This window comes from Eschscholzia californica, unplaced genomic scaffold, assembly GCF_041429995.1.
Source record: "Eschscholzia californica isolate CP2 unplaced genomic scaffold, dmEscCali1.0.p SCAF_4, whole genome shotgun sequence".
NCBI classification, from domain to species: domain Eukaryota; kingdom Viridiplantae; phylum Streptophyta; class Magnoliopsida; order Ranunculales; family Papaveraceae; genus Eschscholzia; species Eschscholzia californica.
The window spans coordinates 5,266,571-5,283,470 of record NW_028238461.1 but is presented as its reverse complement, the minus strand read 5'-3'; the positions used below and the strand labels follow the sequence as shown (position 1 = coordinate 5,283,470).

Here is a 16,900-nt window from a genome sequence, read left to right as displayed (position 1 = left end):
ATCAAACAACTCCGATTTCACATTATAAAATAACAAACAACACCCAAGTAATTGTAACACTTCATATACAATCTATAATTTGCCGGGGGTTTCTTGTTTCAAACTCATGGAAGTTTAAAATCGAATATTTCCAAGCAATGAGAGTAACCTTATAGGAAAAACACATTTGATGAACATTCACTCTTTGATCATATCTTTAGAGAGAGAAATTATGTTTTACAAAAAGTTACAAAAACAGTCGAATTCATTAATGAACTGGTGCTTCCTACAACTCATCTAAAAGATTACAAACAACAGATGCAGAAATCTTATGCAGTAGATCTAGGTATCTTATACTGCTTTTTGAGAAACTGAGAGGCCTCTGAATCACTTCTATGACAAAGAATTCTCAAAAGGGTTTGAGTATCTGCACCAAGCTTGCTTCTACCTCCTTGTTGAATTTCTAATCCGCTTGAGGATTTTAAATCATCTACCAGTACCCTTGTCTGTAGATCATGAGAAAATTTAAGAACAAATACGAGTTACCCATTAATTAACGATAAACGATGATTACTAGTTAGGTTTTATTAAGTTGAGGAAATCACCTCAAACCCATGCAACTTTATTATATGACGAACACGTGATACTTGGTTCTCGACCACTCCTCGTGGAAGCCCGTCCCCGCCAGAAATAAAGAACTCCTGCAAGAATTTCTTTTCATCAGGTATGACCAATAGATAAGCGTCATGACTGTTGAAGAAGTATTTATCGAGTATCGGTCAATCTCAAACCCGAATGCCACCTTTGTCCTGACTCCTGAGTCCTGACCCACACGGCACATTTACTTCATGTTGCCGTGCGCTTACGAGGGTGGTTATCAATGTGTGGTAGTATTATGTTTTACATTTTATGGGGGAAGAGGTGATTTGTAGAGTCATAGGGACAAGAAAGAAGAAGCTCTTGAGAAATCCCCGCAGTCATGTACTTCACACATAGTTGTGTTCTTATGTGGGAATGGAGCAACTGGTTACTCTTTCATTTATTGTGTTTCTTACAACAACCCCTATGAAATATGCAGGGCCGTGCCTGACAATTTAGGGGCCCGGTGCGAAACTTAATCGGGACCCTTTGTATAGATGTGAGGTAAACAAAATTTACACGCTAAGTGATAACACAAATTTCACCTGTAAATTGTTTTAGTAAAACAATGATGAATCTAAAATCAATGAATAACAACTTTATATGATTAGTCTAAAATTTTTGCTAATAAAGTTGTCCTGGACTAGTACAGGTTTTTATTCGAAATTAGGAACCACAAGAGAGAGATAGACAAATGAGAGAGATTGTAAATTGAGTTAGAGAGAAAAAAAGATAAAAATAAACAAGATAGAGATTTGTGTGAAAGATATGAGATTTGGAGAGAGACCTAGTGTATTTTATATTACGCAAATAGTACAAGAAATTATTTGAATATTAAAATTATATTTGAATTAAACCAATAACATTAAGTGGAATGGACATTTAAAATATTTCATGGTGGTATGGAGAGTTGGCCTTTTTTTTTTTGTTGAACTAGTTGGCCTTTATTAGGAAAAAAAAAAAGTTGGCCTTTCTTAGGGAAAAAAAAAATAATTGCTCTCTAAGGAGCTCGAACACATGACCTTATGAGTAAAATTTGCCAACTTACCCACTGAGCTACCCACACTTGTTGATAATATATCTAGGGGTTATAAAGAAATAGAACGAAACAGGAACTAATAGAAAAGTGGGCCCCTTGTGGTGGGGGGCCCTGTGCGGGCGCACGGCCCGCACCCCCCACCACACGGCCCTGGAAATATGTCGTATACATTCTTAACATGGTATATCAAATATATGTAAACATTTCTATGCGTGTAAGTGTACCTTCAAGATATCGAGATCTTCCTCTAAGAAGTTAGCATCGCTTGGGAAGAAGAGGCGTGAAGAGCCTCCATCCAATAAAACACGGAGCAAGCCCTCCTAAACAGAGAGAAATGGCATTCGAATAACTAAAAACTGCAGAAGTTTTTTAGAAGTAGCTCCTGAAAGATAGAGGATTCAAAAAACAAACCAATGAAGCTTGAAGAAGTCCTGTCACAATGCGATCCCGAAGAGGCTCGACGATGACATCACATAACTGGTTCAGTACCTGCAGAATTGGATTTAATTCAGACCCTCAAGTCGACCAAATCTATTTGAAAGTTTAGTTTCAGATAGTAGTTAGCCTTTTCTTTCTTGCACCAATTTTACATTTACATTCTACTAATAGACTAATGGACTAATAGTTACACCATGGTACTTACACCTCTCTGTGGGTCTCACATAGAAATGATTAAAATGGAAAGGAGTTCTTCTGCAAACATGAAGTCATCACCATTTAAATCATTCCGCAAAATATGCGTCTTTCTAGAACTTTTCAGTCCATTAACAGTTTATTGAAAGGAAAATACATAAAACTAGATAGAGCTAATAAATATAGACTTGTCTCCTTTTACTGAATTGACTTGACCAAGTCGCGAAGACAATTTCTCATGTAAGTTGATACTTTCTTATTCCTTTTCTCTGTCTAATGAGCATCCGAAAGTGGTGTCAGGATATCAAACTTAAAGAGAAAAAGCTTACCAAATCAAGTGGCTCAATGACCATGAGCTCCAGTCTAGATTGTGAAACACTGGGTTTGTACAAGTTGTTTATGAAAGGCTCTCTTAAATCCCAAAACACTATCTTCGTTCCTACAAAGAGAAGAAATTATGATGATATGTTATCTCGTGTTTGGTCGTGAGAGAATATAGAATAAAGAACACAGTAGTTACTTTTACCTGTGAACTCGCAGATTCTATCAATAGCTGCATTGATATCTTTTCTACTCCCATCAAATGTATCTTTTTGGACAGAACTTCTCAATTTCCCATCCATTGACCTCCCTGGTTAGGAAGAGTCGAGAAATTCAGGCAATTTCAATACAATATACCAGCAGAGCATGCTGAATTAAACAACATCAATCGTTTCTAGCTTAACAAAACAATGATCAGACTTGGGACGATAAATGTCACAATTCATTCCGATGCTATGCCTATGACGTGATTGTCAAATACAAAATGGTATCAGAGTTGTGGTCAGGGAAGATTTTTTTCTTCTGGCACTAGATCCGCATTGACCAGCACAATCTTATCTATTATCAAATTTAGACTAAGCAGAAAACGAAAATGTCCTTTCAATGGTTTGGTGCTACTCTGTTCAAAGGGGTACAAAATGCCAATGTAAGCAACATTCCTAGTCAAACATCTATAATCAGTTCAATATTACAAAATGAAACTAGTATAAACACTTAAATAAATAAATAAATATATAACAATTGATAACAAAATAACAGACTAAAATGTCATACTTATGTTAAAATTCTCGCGAGGCCTTTTCGTCCACCGCTGCTGAATGCTATCTTCCAAGTTGTTCAATTGACTAATTGCATACTGTCAGTGAGACAATCCTGTATTAGAAGAAGCATCATAGATCCATACTACATGTCTACATGCAGTGAAATGTTAACAAGGAAAAAATTTACGTCGCATTAATAATAATCACAATTCACAACTCTGCAACACAAGTTGGGCTAACCAACTATTTTAACAATTCTGAAATATTCAAATAAAATTACGTCCATAAGGTGATTAAATCCTCTTTTAATTTTGACAAAATTGGTCAGCGTGTTTGCATTACGCTAGTGGAAGAAGAGGTTCAGATAAAGAGGATGCATGATATGTTTATCCAGTTCCAGTGTGCTCTAGAGGAAAAAAAAATAAGTCAAATGACGTTACGATGGCTGCGCCATGCAAAGGCAATTGAGACAGATGGATGATATGTTGCTGAGCAGTGAGGAGAAAGGTGATGTTCACTTATAACGATGCATAAGGATTGGATATGGGGCATATCTTCATATTGCAGTCTAGTTTGGATCTGGGTTTTGGTGGAAGATGAGCAAGTGACGAAGATTGTAATTGGGGAAGAAGCCCCACTTAGGATACAGCATATATAATTTATGACTTGGCTAATAATTCCTAAGATGACCAAATGGTCCAAATAGCAACAATTATGGAAACTATACTTACATAAAGAGTATTTAATCGAACACAAAGTTTTGGTGTTGTCAGCTCATTGATCTGACTGGAGCTCCTCTGATCGGGCAACCTAGGATCCATTGATTCCTTCCTCACAAAAGCTTTAATTCCAGTTTCCTTCTTGTATCGTGTAAGGATAGGCACAGGTGGTATCAAATCTTCCTTTCCAACTAGAATGGAAAATTAATAATTATGATATATCGAAAGAGTACGGAAGGAAATATAACTAGGATAGAAAACTCAGTGCGAAGCAATTTCTAGATCAAACATGCCCAACTTGATAAAATAAGGACAAAACAGCCTTCTACTTACTAGCCTGGTGAAAATATCACTACTCTGATGACAATCTACCAGATCTCATAAGGTATCCTAGTTGTGAATGAAATGACAAACATCAATTGGGTCCATCCACTGATGAAACACAAGGTGCTGACTGCCGACATAACATTAGCTTCAAGTAAACTAGCACATTAGATATGATACAATCTATAGTGACACTACCTAGTCATGCATGAAGGGACAATCAATGTAAAGGTGTTTCATCTGCTCCTGAAATACTAAGCTTCTTTTTTTTCAAATAATTTGATTAAATTAAGCTTCTAGTGATAAGTACAACAGTTTTTTGTCAAGTTATGTCTGACATCTTCTCTCACTAGACTTGGGACCATCTCATGTCACAATAATCAGATTCCCCAACAAATACAATAAGTAACAATTCCTAGAACTGATAGCTTGCTCTATTGGCGAAAAGACCGCAGTTGTTAGATCATGCTTGATCAAGTGGAGCTCAAGTGAACACCATACTATTGTGTATGATTCTGGTAGATCTAGTGGGTGATTTTGGTGGGTCATTGGCTGAGAATGATATTCAATTAGATCAATTATGTTTTAATTGTGGATTTACTGCCCTCTTTTATTTGTAATTAATTGGTTAGTCCTTGTATCGAGAAAAAATTTTGAAAAGTCTATGTACTTAAAACTTACCCAACTTGACAACAACATGATTTGTATAAACTTGAAATGCATTGTCGATTCCATTAAGCAGGCTACTCAATTCTCCCGATCTCATTGGAACTTTAAGAGCAAAAAACTGATCAACTGTCTGCAATCCAAGGAATAATTTGAGTATATTTATTGATGTGAACTTTAAGAACAAAAAAATTGATCAACCGCCTGTTTTTACATGCATATATACCTCTTCTACGATTCTGTAAACTTCAACGATAGAACTCCCATGTCGTTGTTGAGGGGATATGGGATCCCATGACTGCAGTGGAATTAACAATGATTAGTCAGCCTAGTATTCTATTGGAGGGCAGGAGCATAAACAAATACAGGGCCCTAATTTGACATTTTAAATTCTTATTTTTGTATCTTATCAATTATTTTGTACCTTTTGTAAATTATTCTGAGTTACTTTCACAGGATCCTTGCTTGAGGATTATAAATGAAACGACCATACTTTATTCAAGTCATTGCCTGCTAAGTGAATTTTTTGTGCAAAGTGTGTTCACTTTTCAGTTCCCAGCAAAACTCAAAATTGTTAGAAAATATATTCTATCCTGTAAAAGAAACTCAAAGCAATTTTCCCATACTTTAAGTGCAAAATCATAGTTTGGGTGCTCCTATATAGAACGTACGCGACTTCATTTTTTCAGTTTTAATTGAAAACCTTTCTCACTCTATATACGAAGTGGTGCGCATATACCGAGTGGACCCAACATGCAGCCGCCGATCAAAATTTAACTTACGAAAGCTAGTGTTTGGCTGAACCCTCTAAAACTATTTGCGCATATTTAAGAAATACAACTTTAAAATAGCTTCCGCAGAAATAAACTTCCATGTGCAGGTTAGTTTTGAGGCAATCCTGCTTATATAAAATCGACTCATAACTTGACGAGATCGATTCCATGCGGGGCTATTCACAAGGTATACTCTCCAAAAAGCTTTTATAGGGATTCACATTCTTATTAGGTGGTAACTTAGTACTGTAAGTCAACTTCATAGAGAGGAACCATTACAGAAACTAGCTAGCTGGCTTATCAAATTCATTAGATCAATAACAAGAGGATACCAAACCCTTGGGCTGTTATTGACTGACATTTTTCACTGGGAAGTGTTCTTAAAAGTTTAGTTTTCAGGTATTTGACAATATTTTTATATACCCCTAAAGTTTCAGTGGACCAAAGCCTTGGTAAAAGTGTTGAGGAATATAATCGTCAATTAGTAGCTTTTGCGACATGTGAGGGAAGTTATTACACACCCTCATACTGCATTTTATAAGTTATAAGGTGATTCCGCTGACCATTTCCCAACTGATCTCCTTATCAAGAACATCATATGTGTAAGCTTCAGTTGCAACAAAGAAAAGGGCATAAAAGAACCCGAAACAAGAGCTACAGGATACATTATAAAGCAAGTATTAAAGTGAAGCAACTTAGACGTTACCTCCTGTAAAATAGCACGTTCTACCCATCCTAATAGTCTTCCAAGTTGTGCGTTCACCCAACGTAAGACCAGCGTCCCAGATATAGTTTCGAGCTGAAAGTAAGAAAAAAGTGTGGCCCAAAACAAAATTTGAGAAATTAAAAAGTTTTATTAAAGCTACTAAAATTTTCACCCTTTTTAGTGCATATTTGTGCTCATGGTACAGTCTTACGCTTGAGACATGATAAAGTCATAAAATCAACAGATAAAAAGATTAAAGACTTTGTTTGCAACTCACTCCTAATTGTAAGACCCGAGAGGCATCTGTGAATAGCACTCTGGTATTCATCTCCCGGCATTATAGACGAGTTAGATCTTTATCTAGTCGTAAGTTATGCTCATCCTATTACCTCTTTCTCAAAAAAAAAAAGGTATGCTCATCCTTATCCTTATGAATTAAAAGGGGCAGATTTCACTTTAGCAGAGACTTGGTTCTGTGAGAATAGTCCCACTTAGGAGAAGGGTGATCTAGCAACCAAGAATATAATGAATAGGTCCTCTCCACTCATTTCCAATTAGTTTTGAGTTGGATGAGCACAAACATAACTGGTTCGGCATCTCTAATGGCGAGGGAGTGTCAGGCTCCGTTTCTACTGGATTATAATTGTGAGAAGAAGTCAAGTAAAAAGGTAAAAAGGAGAATACTAACATAACCAAAGCAAGACATACTTGAAGATAAATTTCTCAAAGAAAGTAAAAGATAAGTTCCTCACGACGTAAAGCTTACACACGCACCTGATACGGAGTTACTTTTCCCTTCAAGTATGTCTCAGCAGTTTCCTCTCCACATGAAGATATAATAAGCGTAATTACATATTGTTCAAAACTTTCAGCTGCCGGAAATACAGATACTACATCCTCTGTGAGATGTTCAACCCCGTCGAGAAATGGTTTCTGAAAATTTATCTTCAATTAAGCTTCCAGAACGCAAAGTTTATTATATCATCAATAGAAAACGGTAAAAATTGAATAGAACCATGAAAATATAGTAGAAGCTTACTAGCTTGATCCCATATAGCTTGTGAAGAAGAGATGCAGCAAAAGCAGTTGCTCGTGGATACAATTGACATAAAGTCGGCATAAACATACTTGAATCTTTTCGAAGAAGTTTCTTGGTTTCTTCTGCAAGTAATGCTAATGGATGCTCATGTTTTCCAGCAGCTCTCGATTCAACATCCAGTGTAATCTGTTAAGGAGCAGAATCAACATCTTTATAGTCATTTTATCAACCCTGGTAGAAAAGTAAAAGGCTTTTGCATTTAACTGATTAATTTTAGTTGCTACAAGTTTCAGATAGAACTAGAATCAGTGAACGTATATTTCGCTGCCTTTGTTCCAAATTACTATAGTTTTATTGGATTGAAGTAGCAATATGCCAGTATCGTATCAATGCCTGAAAATGGGAGTATCAAACAGAATGCCTTTGATCTATCAGTTCCCTGAAATCGTGAAACTGGAAAGGACTTACACCTACTCATATTCTGAAATGAATTGTCCAATTGAACAGATTTTTAATGCAGATTTTCTTTGTATTGCACATAAAAACCTTGAGCACTAGCAGTGCTAATAAGAAAAGAGAAAATTTATGCCGAAGGAGATAGCTTACCCTTGCAAATGCATTCTTTATAGACGATGATATATATGATTCTATCTGGTCCTTATCTGTGACAGGCACCGATTGCATCTGCACGAATAAGTAATGTTGTTAATGCCAGCTAGCATATTTCATTTATTTTACCAGCTATTGTTGTAAAATGTAAACAAGTCCTCAAATTGAGGATATTCACTTTACTAAGAATAATAGAGCTACACTAGTACAAAACGAGCCTTGACTACAAAAATTCTTACATACCTGCTCGGATTCTTCAAGTAGAAGCCTTCGAGCATTCATTGCAACACTAACTATATCCTCCAATGTGGTTGTACTCTGCTTTAAATATAATGAGAAAGATTGGCGACCCAAATGCGAACTTAGAAAATGTACTTAATTCTTCTTCAGAAAAAAATTCGGAAGTGAACTGAGATTACTATAGAGCTCAAAGTTTTTTAGCCGCAAAGTTCGCAACAAAATAATAGATTTCATTTGATCAAGATTTATCTTCTCCTTCACTTTTGTATATGAGATTGCCATCTATTTTTTAAGAAAATATAAATTAGCGACCTTTAGCGCAAAGAGCAAAAGAAATTTTCAGACCTCCCCAAAGTGCAGGTGATAGTCTCTCAGCTGCTCATCCGCCCATCTCTGAATGGGTGATAGCATGGACTGTAGAAAAGTCAGTTCCTGAATCTCCTCATCACTATCAACTATAGAACGTAGACTTTTCAAGTGTAATCTTTCCTGTGGACCTCGTTGTTCCTTCAAAGGTATTTTCTTCAATTGTTTAATGGCATGCTTCAAGATTTCATCTTCACCTGTAACAACAAACTGAGTTTTCGCAAAGAAAAAAAAACGTGGTTGTCAGCGGTAAAATTTCACGTAAACTTCGCGAAAAGGATATCAACACATGAGAATTGTCTCAGGAGGACATGATGATAAGATTTCTAGCATGTCTCAACAGCACAAAAATCAAATTTCAGAGGAAGAGAAAGAAAACACAAAAGCGTATCAGTGAGTCAATTTGATCGATGGATCAACTAACCCACAACTCTACAACTCAATGATTTTGGTCCGTTGACCACCCATCTTGATGCTAATTCTAAAGCCTTAGACAAATGCAATACACATGCTTTCCACTTCGCTGTCAAACTGATATTAACCCTTGACATGCCTAAATATCTCCTCTTTTGTCAGTTTGGAATTGAAATGTGGATGGTTTGGTGAATCAAGACAAGCGTGCTACTCAGAAACCACAGTTGGGAGCAGCTCAAGCCTCAATGAGCACTCTTCTCATCCAATTCCTCTTCCAGTTGTGCATTCTTGATTAAGTTCACTATCTGTTTCACTCTGTTTGATTGTGATCTTTTTTCTTTCGAAACTTTCTGTTTGATGGTGATCGAATTGGCAGTTACCCAAATTACAACAATGACTGATTGGCTTATCTATCTTGAAGCTAACATTGTTTTTGCTTGTTTTAGTACCAGGCTTGAATAACTAGCTAGCCACATGTTACTACATAGATGGATGTTAACTTAATGTCTTGATGGGAACTCTATGTTCACAAGTCATAATCAATCTCAACAATGAAAAAATAAGCACTTATTTGGATTCGTAATACCTGACGAAATAAAACCCACGCATAGCAGGTGTAGTGGATGGTTTCAGTGATCCCTAAAATGCGCCATGTTGATTTTAGTAGTTCAAGGATTTGTTCTACTTCCTGAGATGGAGGTTCTTAGGATATTAGCAAATTATTTTCAATGTAAAATAAGATAAATAAGCCTCATAATGAAGGTTCGGAGATGATCCTTCATGAGGTGAAAAACAAACCTCTGTAAGCTTTCCCTCATCCAAAATGTCAAATACACTAAAGAGCAACTTCTCGTAGAGCCTAACGTTAAGATGATAGCCATCCGCCCAATGGCACACTTCACCGGTTAAGTCACCCCGAGCTGGTCTCTCAGCAAGGGGAATGGCAACCTCCCTAAGAGCTCTTAAACATTCTGTGCGTTGGAGTTCACCAGAAGTAGGTGGAAGAGACTGTACAAATAAAATTAAGAGCTAAGATAAATAAAAAAAAGGGGAAGTGTTTGACATATGATAAACAAATGGCTTCACTGATATTGCATAACAAGGTGGAGGTCGCGAGACAATTATAAGGCCATCCAAATAGAGAAGAATAAGGTTGCCCGGAGAGAAAAAAGATGGACAAGTATTGGAAAAATCATCGAACAAGACCACAATGTCAATCACGAAACTAACCAAGAGAAAGGTTATCCAGTTTACAGTGGTGTACTATAAAGCAAAGAGAACAACTAAAAGCCTAGGTAACTAAGAAAACATGTACCTCAGATTCCTCGATTTTCTTTAAGAGAATCCTCAAGTCACTCGCTTTACGACCAGATTCCCCAAAGCCAACAACGGGATGATTTATAAGCCCTTCTTCTAACATATTTAACTGCCACAACAAATTCGAAAAGGGGACCATATTAGTATATAACTGGATACTCATTTTGATGTAAACAGCTAGCGGAGCAAAACAAGGCCAATTTAGTCAAACGAAAAAAAACCCATAATTCAAGTCTCCACTAATTTAATTTCCCTTCTTATATCGAACAATGAGCTCCTTATAAATAATTCCACAAAAAATTCAAAATCTACTGATACTTTGAATATTTGCTACTTGAGATGGTCTTAACATTAGGATTACATAAACTCAACGATAACAAGTTAGTTAAGTTATTCCCCCCTTCCATTGTATATAGTTTTCTCTTTCTATATATTCATTCAAAGTTTCAAAAAAAAAATGATAACAAGTTATAACTTCTTGAAATGCCATACCCCAAAAGGATAAAAATTAGAAATTAATCATAATAATCCTAAACTAAACAGAACTCCAACTTAGCACTTAGCAGCACGTTGTTACTACTTTTGTTGTTGTACTCCGAACGTAAACTGGCGGAAGCAAATACAAGTCAATTTAGTCAAAGAAGAAAACATAACTCATCTCAATTAATTTAATTTCCCTTCTAAAATCAAACTACGAGCTCCTTAGAAACAACTCCAAAAGAATTCCGAAACGTACTGCTACTTCAAAAATTTGCTACTTGAGAGTCTTAACATTAGGACCCCTTTTAGCATAAGATAAACTCAATAATAACATGTTATAAATTCCTACATGCCGTACTCGAAAAGGATAACAATTAGAAACTAATCATAATCATCGGAAACTAAACAGAATTCCCACTTAGCATCATGTTGTCACTTTCTTGTTGTACCAGTACTACTGGCAGGATGATTGGGCAGTAGTTTGGATACTTAAATGTTCTGTGGGTATATTTCGTGTTGCACAGAATCGTTTCAGATTATAAAGTACTATATCTATTCAAGATTTTTTTGTGAAACTGATCGAAAAGCAAAATAAGTCATAATTATAAACCATTAGACCTAAAACACTTAATAACTAAACTGGAAAATTGGTGTATGTCTCTCCTACACACCGACTGTGTCACCTCGTACATGTCTCATATACCAAGACCCATATAATGTCAATGATACGCATATTAAATCATATTGATAGGGCATATGGCTCTCCGTAAGAACCGCATACCTGCCTCTTTTGCCACCGCATGTGTGCTCTTTTATCGGGAAACTCGGTTCGCGAAATACAACACAACAATTCTAGTGGAATCAATAAAGTATCCATTCTCTTTCCCACTTTACCATCAAGAGCATGAAGGAGACCCTGCCTTGTTCTTATATCCATTGACTCTGAAATCTGCAAATACAGTTTTGTAAGTAGTGGACAAAGAAAGAAAGAAAGTAAAAAATCACCATAGTACTAGGTAGATATTAAGCAGAAAACAAGCACAGTAGACGGCAATCGAAATGAATTGTAATTTGTGCACTGGCTATTGTAGTATTATGCAATCATCATAATGAATGCTTATCGCAATGGTGCTTGCAGCAGAACTTGAGCTCCTAAAATCTAACAATCAAAACTTTACCGAACAGTTCTCAGAAGACAAAAGTTCAAGTTCACATTCTTTTTACTCTACTCAGCTTTTTCTTCCTCAACAGACCTTTTTCTTTCTTTCTCTGGGCATCACATATAGCTCTGCTACAGCTTCAGGAGGACACGAGAAGTATGTGTGGAACCACAGTATTGTCACAGAACTTTGTTTTCTTGCTTTCCTTTTGAAATGGAGTCCGGGCCCTTCAATACTATTAGTACCAGTTTGTCAATAAGAAATATCACTTTTAAGTACTAGTGATTTTTAAGGAGCTTCTACTCAGTAACGGACAATCCTAACCAACTTGTTTACGAACTTAAACATCTTTAACTGCAAGTGACTAATATTTCTTGAATTACATCTCGTCACATCAATTCTGACATCCTCTGGAAAAGGGTTGCCTTGGCCGTTACATAGAAAATTGTCCGCTACGAGTCACCACTATCCTGCCTCATCCCCTTGCTGCCACAAGCATTGCCGCACCAATCTTTTTTGTTTGTATTTGATATTAATTGATATATATAGTCATTGAGAACAAAAAAAAAGGATGACATGTAATGTACGTATAATTCGAGAGTCCAATTTCATATGAAACCCCCTAATTGGAAATCATGTACTTCAACAACCATTAGAAAAAACTCACAAGCCGAAAAACATAAGGAGCATAAACACTTGCCTCTAGCTGGACGCGCATGGTCTCCAGCAAACCAACCAACCCTGAAGCACGTGGAGGGGGCACAATATGGTCACTCGTACTACGGGTAAACTTCTTAAGCAACCGTGATTTCTTCTCTTTCTTTTTTTCCTTGGTTGGTACAATGAGGCCACTGCATATATAATGAGAATAAAAGAAAATTCATATACAAGACCCAAAGTTATAGAAATATGAAAATGGTTACCATGTACTGATGGATACAAGTAAAGTAACAAAGAAGTGTTTTTAAAGAACTAGAGAAAGAGTATACCCAGCAGCTCCAGCACAGGCAAGGAGGATCTCGAATGCTGTTTCACGGAGGTCGTCATCTGTAATATCTGCTAGCAAGAGTTTCAGACGAATGTAAATATGCTCACCTAGCTTATATTTGCGTTATCAGCTAAGCTCAGTGTAAAAGAGGCTTGATGCTTCAGGTCTCATCGGAAATACATATAAAAGGGGGGAAATTCTTCAGTCTGCAGTTGTTTCGGTACATATATACATACAAAAAGTTTTTCGTTACCATGCCAATACCTCACCCCAACTTAATCAAAGGCCATGCATGTGTCCCTGTGTTCTCACTTCTAGGTGTAGCCTAACTTTCAATCAGATAGTTGTTGTTAAGTTCATGATAATCCACCTCAAACCCAATTGACAATAAGTGGAGGGGACCTAGACATTATATGTTTAGTTACTAGATCATCCTTCTCCCATGTAGGACTATTCTCACAGCTGTTGTGCATCTAACCAACAAGTGTATTAACTTTTCAATGGGAAATAAATGCAACAGATTATTTAATGATGTAAATGTGTTGGAGAAAGCTGTAACAAAGGTTTAAAATCGTTGAAATGACTAACAACTAGCTAGAAATCACAAGAAGACTTTGAAAAATTACTTGGAACTAGATATAGGTAAAATTAATACTTAAAATAATACCAATATTGCTAACGTAAATAGTATTCACTAGTTTTCTCTTTCTCTAACTTCACTAACTCTGAAAACAATATAGAAAAAAAACTTCAATGCTTCTAATGGATTCGGCTCTCAAAATTTATAGGGAAGGCTTTCCCTTAATTCTACTCAGTTTCTCATACCTAATTCTTCAAGAATAAGCAAACCAATGCAAACAGGATATCAAATAAAAGAAAGAGTCTGCTTAAACATCACTTAAATGGCATGGAAAAACATTTTAAGTCAAAACTCATCTCACTGATAAAGTGATAATCTTAGAACTTACCAGTTGCAAAAGAAGGCAATCCTAAATCCAGAGCGCTGGCATCATTTGGATTTTTTCTTGAAACTCTAACACTGTTAACTTCCTCTTCTTCTTCATCCTCAAAATCCTCTATATCATCCACTGATAGCTCCTGGCGGTGTGCGGAATGAAGGGATTGTGATTTAGATAGGCTTGACGTAATAGGTGATGGTATGTCGACAACAATTGGTGGTGGTGCTCTTCTTGGAGGTGATCCTGAGCATTCAGGGGTTGTAACCAAAAAGAATTCATCGGCAGAACCTGTACTATTCTGGAACACAAAATATAAGAAAAGTATAAGAATTAAGAAAAGTACAATCTTGAATAAGGTTTGAGTAATGACAAAGGAGAGCAAATACCTCACATAATATGTCCAACTATTATCCATGCTAAGGGGGAAAACAAGTCATACCAATAGCACATGCTTAATGGTACTTAATAGCAGTGCTTAAAAACGGTCGTTTTAAGGTAAATAATAGCCAGTTGTATCATTAACGGACTCCCACTTTTAAAGTTTTTTCGAGACATTACTTTTTCTGTGTCTGTTTTAAACGTTATAACCGTTTACAATGAAAAGACTGTCCTATTTCTAACTAAAATAATAAGAATAAGGGCGCACATCCATCTCTGGAAGCCATGGAAATAAAAAAAAATTATAGGGCTCTTGTAATCTGCAAAATGCGGCCGGGGTTCTGATCTGCGTATGTACGATGGTCTGAATCTAATGTTACGCAATTCATAGGAAAACATTTTCTGTTCTCGCAACTCTGATAATGACAAGGCTACACATGATGAAAATAATAGGTGTACTGAGTATAAAGCTTGTCAATATCTTCAAAATCTGTTTGGTCTACATTATTTTTTTTTAAATTTGTATGGTCTACATTTTATTGCACCTATAGTATCACAGGCAAGTCTCCGCGTTTGCCTTAAACTCTGATTAACACGTTTCGTACAATTCAATTAGGAAAATAAGCCAGCATAATGCAGAATCTCTGAACTTACAGTAGCTGGAAAGCCAGTTTTATCATGATAATCTCGAATTGCTTCTGAGAGTTCAAGCATTCCACCTGTAAAACACAATGTCATTTAGAAAAATACTTCATAACACGGCAACATGATTAAGATAACATCTATGAGAAAAAGTTCATTACCTTTTTTAGCACAGTCGAGAACAAAATCAATACTGACTTGATCTAGATCGACATCATCTAAAGAAACAGCACCTGGTGGCATTACAACTCTCTTAATCAAGCTACCAGAAAGTATGAAATTGAGAAGCACACGTCTGTCACGCCGGTAGCGTTGCAGAAGCTCAGTAGCATTTTCCCTAACTCATCACACAAGTTACAAAATAAGATATACGGTACCAAATGTATGATATCTGAAACATATAAAATAAAACATGCACAAGAAACACATACTCTTCCATCTCCATGAGATAAGATATCAATTCAATAGCTGATTCAACTTAAATCGAAGATACAAAATGATCCACCACCTGCAAGCAATGACAAAAAAAAACTATGAATCTAAATAAGCGATTTCTATACAACAAGATTATGCAAAATATGCAAGAGTAATGTCCCGTGATAACAGATCCTTAACTACATTTGGATAAGAATGTGCCTACTGCATTTGGAGAATTGATGTACTTAGAAAGCATTTGTTTATATAAGCTATCAATGTATTTCCACCAACAAAATTTAGCATCTACATTTTCCCTACTAAATATAGTCAGATAAACTATTTAAAGCGAAAAATCTAAGCATAAATCAGTAACAGTAAATAAGCCTAGAAAAACTGAATGTGTATCTGAATTCCATTATCTTAACTATAAACTTGACGGCATTAGGAAGGTCTAATGGCGGAACCTGCATTTATTGAATTATAAATACTCTAGGTTAATTCTAGTAAAATCATAGACAATCCAAATTGCCCTAATTCCGTCACAATCATTAGAAACAAGACCGAGATGCAAGAGCTATGAAGCAACTGTTAATTCAATAAGCAAACAAGAAAGAAATAAAGCAACAACTATACCAATATCAACAAATCAAATTCTGAAATAACTATATCTCCAAGCAATCAGAGCAAGATCTGAGATATTGGAGAAGAAATTAAGTAGAAAAAACACAAGATCGGTGAAAATAACATCTGTGATCAGAGCGATAGTGATGAAGAAAGGGAGAGTAGAGTGAATCTAAGATTAGAGCATTGGGAACTTACTAACTCAAACCAGAGCGGATACAGTTCATATAGACCAGAAACCACTCAAATTCATCAGGAATCAGGCTGAAATTAAAGTGAATAATACTGAAGGTCGAAGCAAGATAAGAAGAAATGGTTAAAGAGAGAAATTGACTGTTCAATGTTAATTAATAGGCCTTTTTCCGTGTGAAAGAGTCCCTTCGCCCGCAGTAATTTTAGAGAGAGAGAGAGAGAGAGAGAGAGAGAGGGAGAGATGGAGTGGAGAGAGAGGTTAGAATAGTGTAGACTGTGTAGTAGTCGAGATGGCCGATTTTCACTCCAAGTTTCATTAATAAGTGTGACGAGCTCCAACTCTATTACAGTACATGTTTGGCCGTCCCTAAAATAAATGTGATTTATGATTAATGACATTCCAAATCTAAAATCATGTGTTAATATGTGAAAGGATTTTCACTAATAGAGAATTTTCGAACAAAGGTGTGATGGAGAAGGGCCACAAAATCATTGGCCGTGCCCGTAAAATGGGAAGT

General features: G+C 36.2%; 1 protein-coding gene across 2 annotated transcripts; it reads right to left on the bottom strand.

Moving 5' to 3' along the window:
* Window positions 1-109: 109 nt before the first annotated feature.
* Window positions 110-16,839, bottom strand: LOC147541911 (plant/protein (DUF810)). 2 transcript variants are annotated; one of them, XM_086632555.1, is made up of 27 exons: window positions 16,389-16,839; window positions 15,584-15,660; window positions 15,314-15,489; window positions 15,165-15,229; window positions 14,142-14,430; window positions 13,175-13,241; window positions 12,886-13,036; window positions 11,807-11,974; window positions 10,544-10,654; window positions 10,027-10,236; window positions 9,815-9,916; window positions 8,794-9,024; window positions 8,452-8,526; window positions 8,206-8,283; window positions 7,600-7,785; window positions 7,335-7,493; window positions 6,561-6,653; window positions 5,308-5,379; window positions 5,097-5,214; window positions 4,104-4,282; window positions 3,386-3,467; window positions 2,817-2,921; window positions 2,620-2,729; window positions 2,069-2,146; window positions 1,882-1,977; window positions 585-680; window positions 110-485 (listed from the first exon to the last, which is right to left on the bottom strand). In XM_086632555.1, the coding sequence occupies exons 2-27, from the start codon at window positions 15,595-15,597 to the stop codon at window positions 309-311; spliced, it is 3,288 nt and encodes a 1,095-aa protein (XP_086488681.1). In that variant the 5' UTR covers window positions 15,598-15,660; window positions 16,389-16,839; the 3' UTR covers window positions 110-308. The 2 variants fall into 2 exon arrangements, with proteins under 2 accessions (XP_086488681.1, XP_086488680.1); XM_086632554.1 differs by having other exon boundaries at window positions 16,203-16,697.
* Between the last annotated feature and the right edge of the window lie 61 nt (window positions 16,840-16,900).

What these genes read in the sequence shown, in the direction of transcription:
- LOC147541911 (XM_086632555.1), bottom strand. An exon ending in CGTGGGTTTTATTTCGTCAG is followed by an intron (nt 9,025 to 9,814) that starts GTATTACGAATC and finishes GCGAAAACTCAG; the next exon opens with TTTGTTGTTACAGGTGAAGA. An exon ending in TACTTGAAGAATCCGAGCAG is followed by an intron (nt 8,284 to 8,451) that starts GTATGTAAGAAT and finishes TTATTCGTGCAG; the next exon opens with ATGCAATCGGTGCCTGTCAC.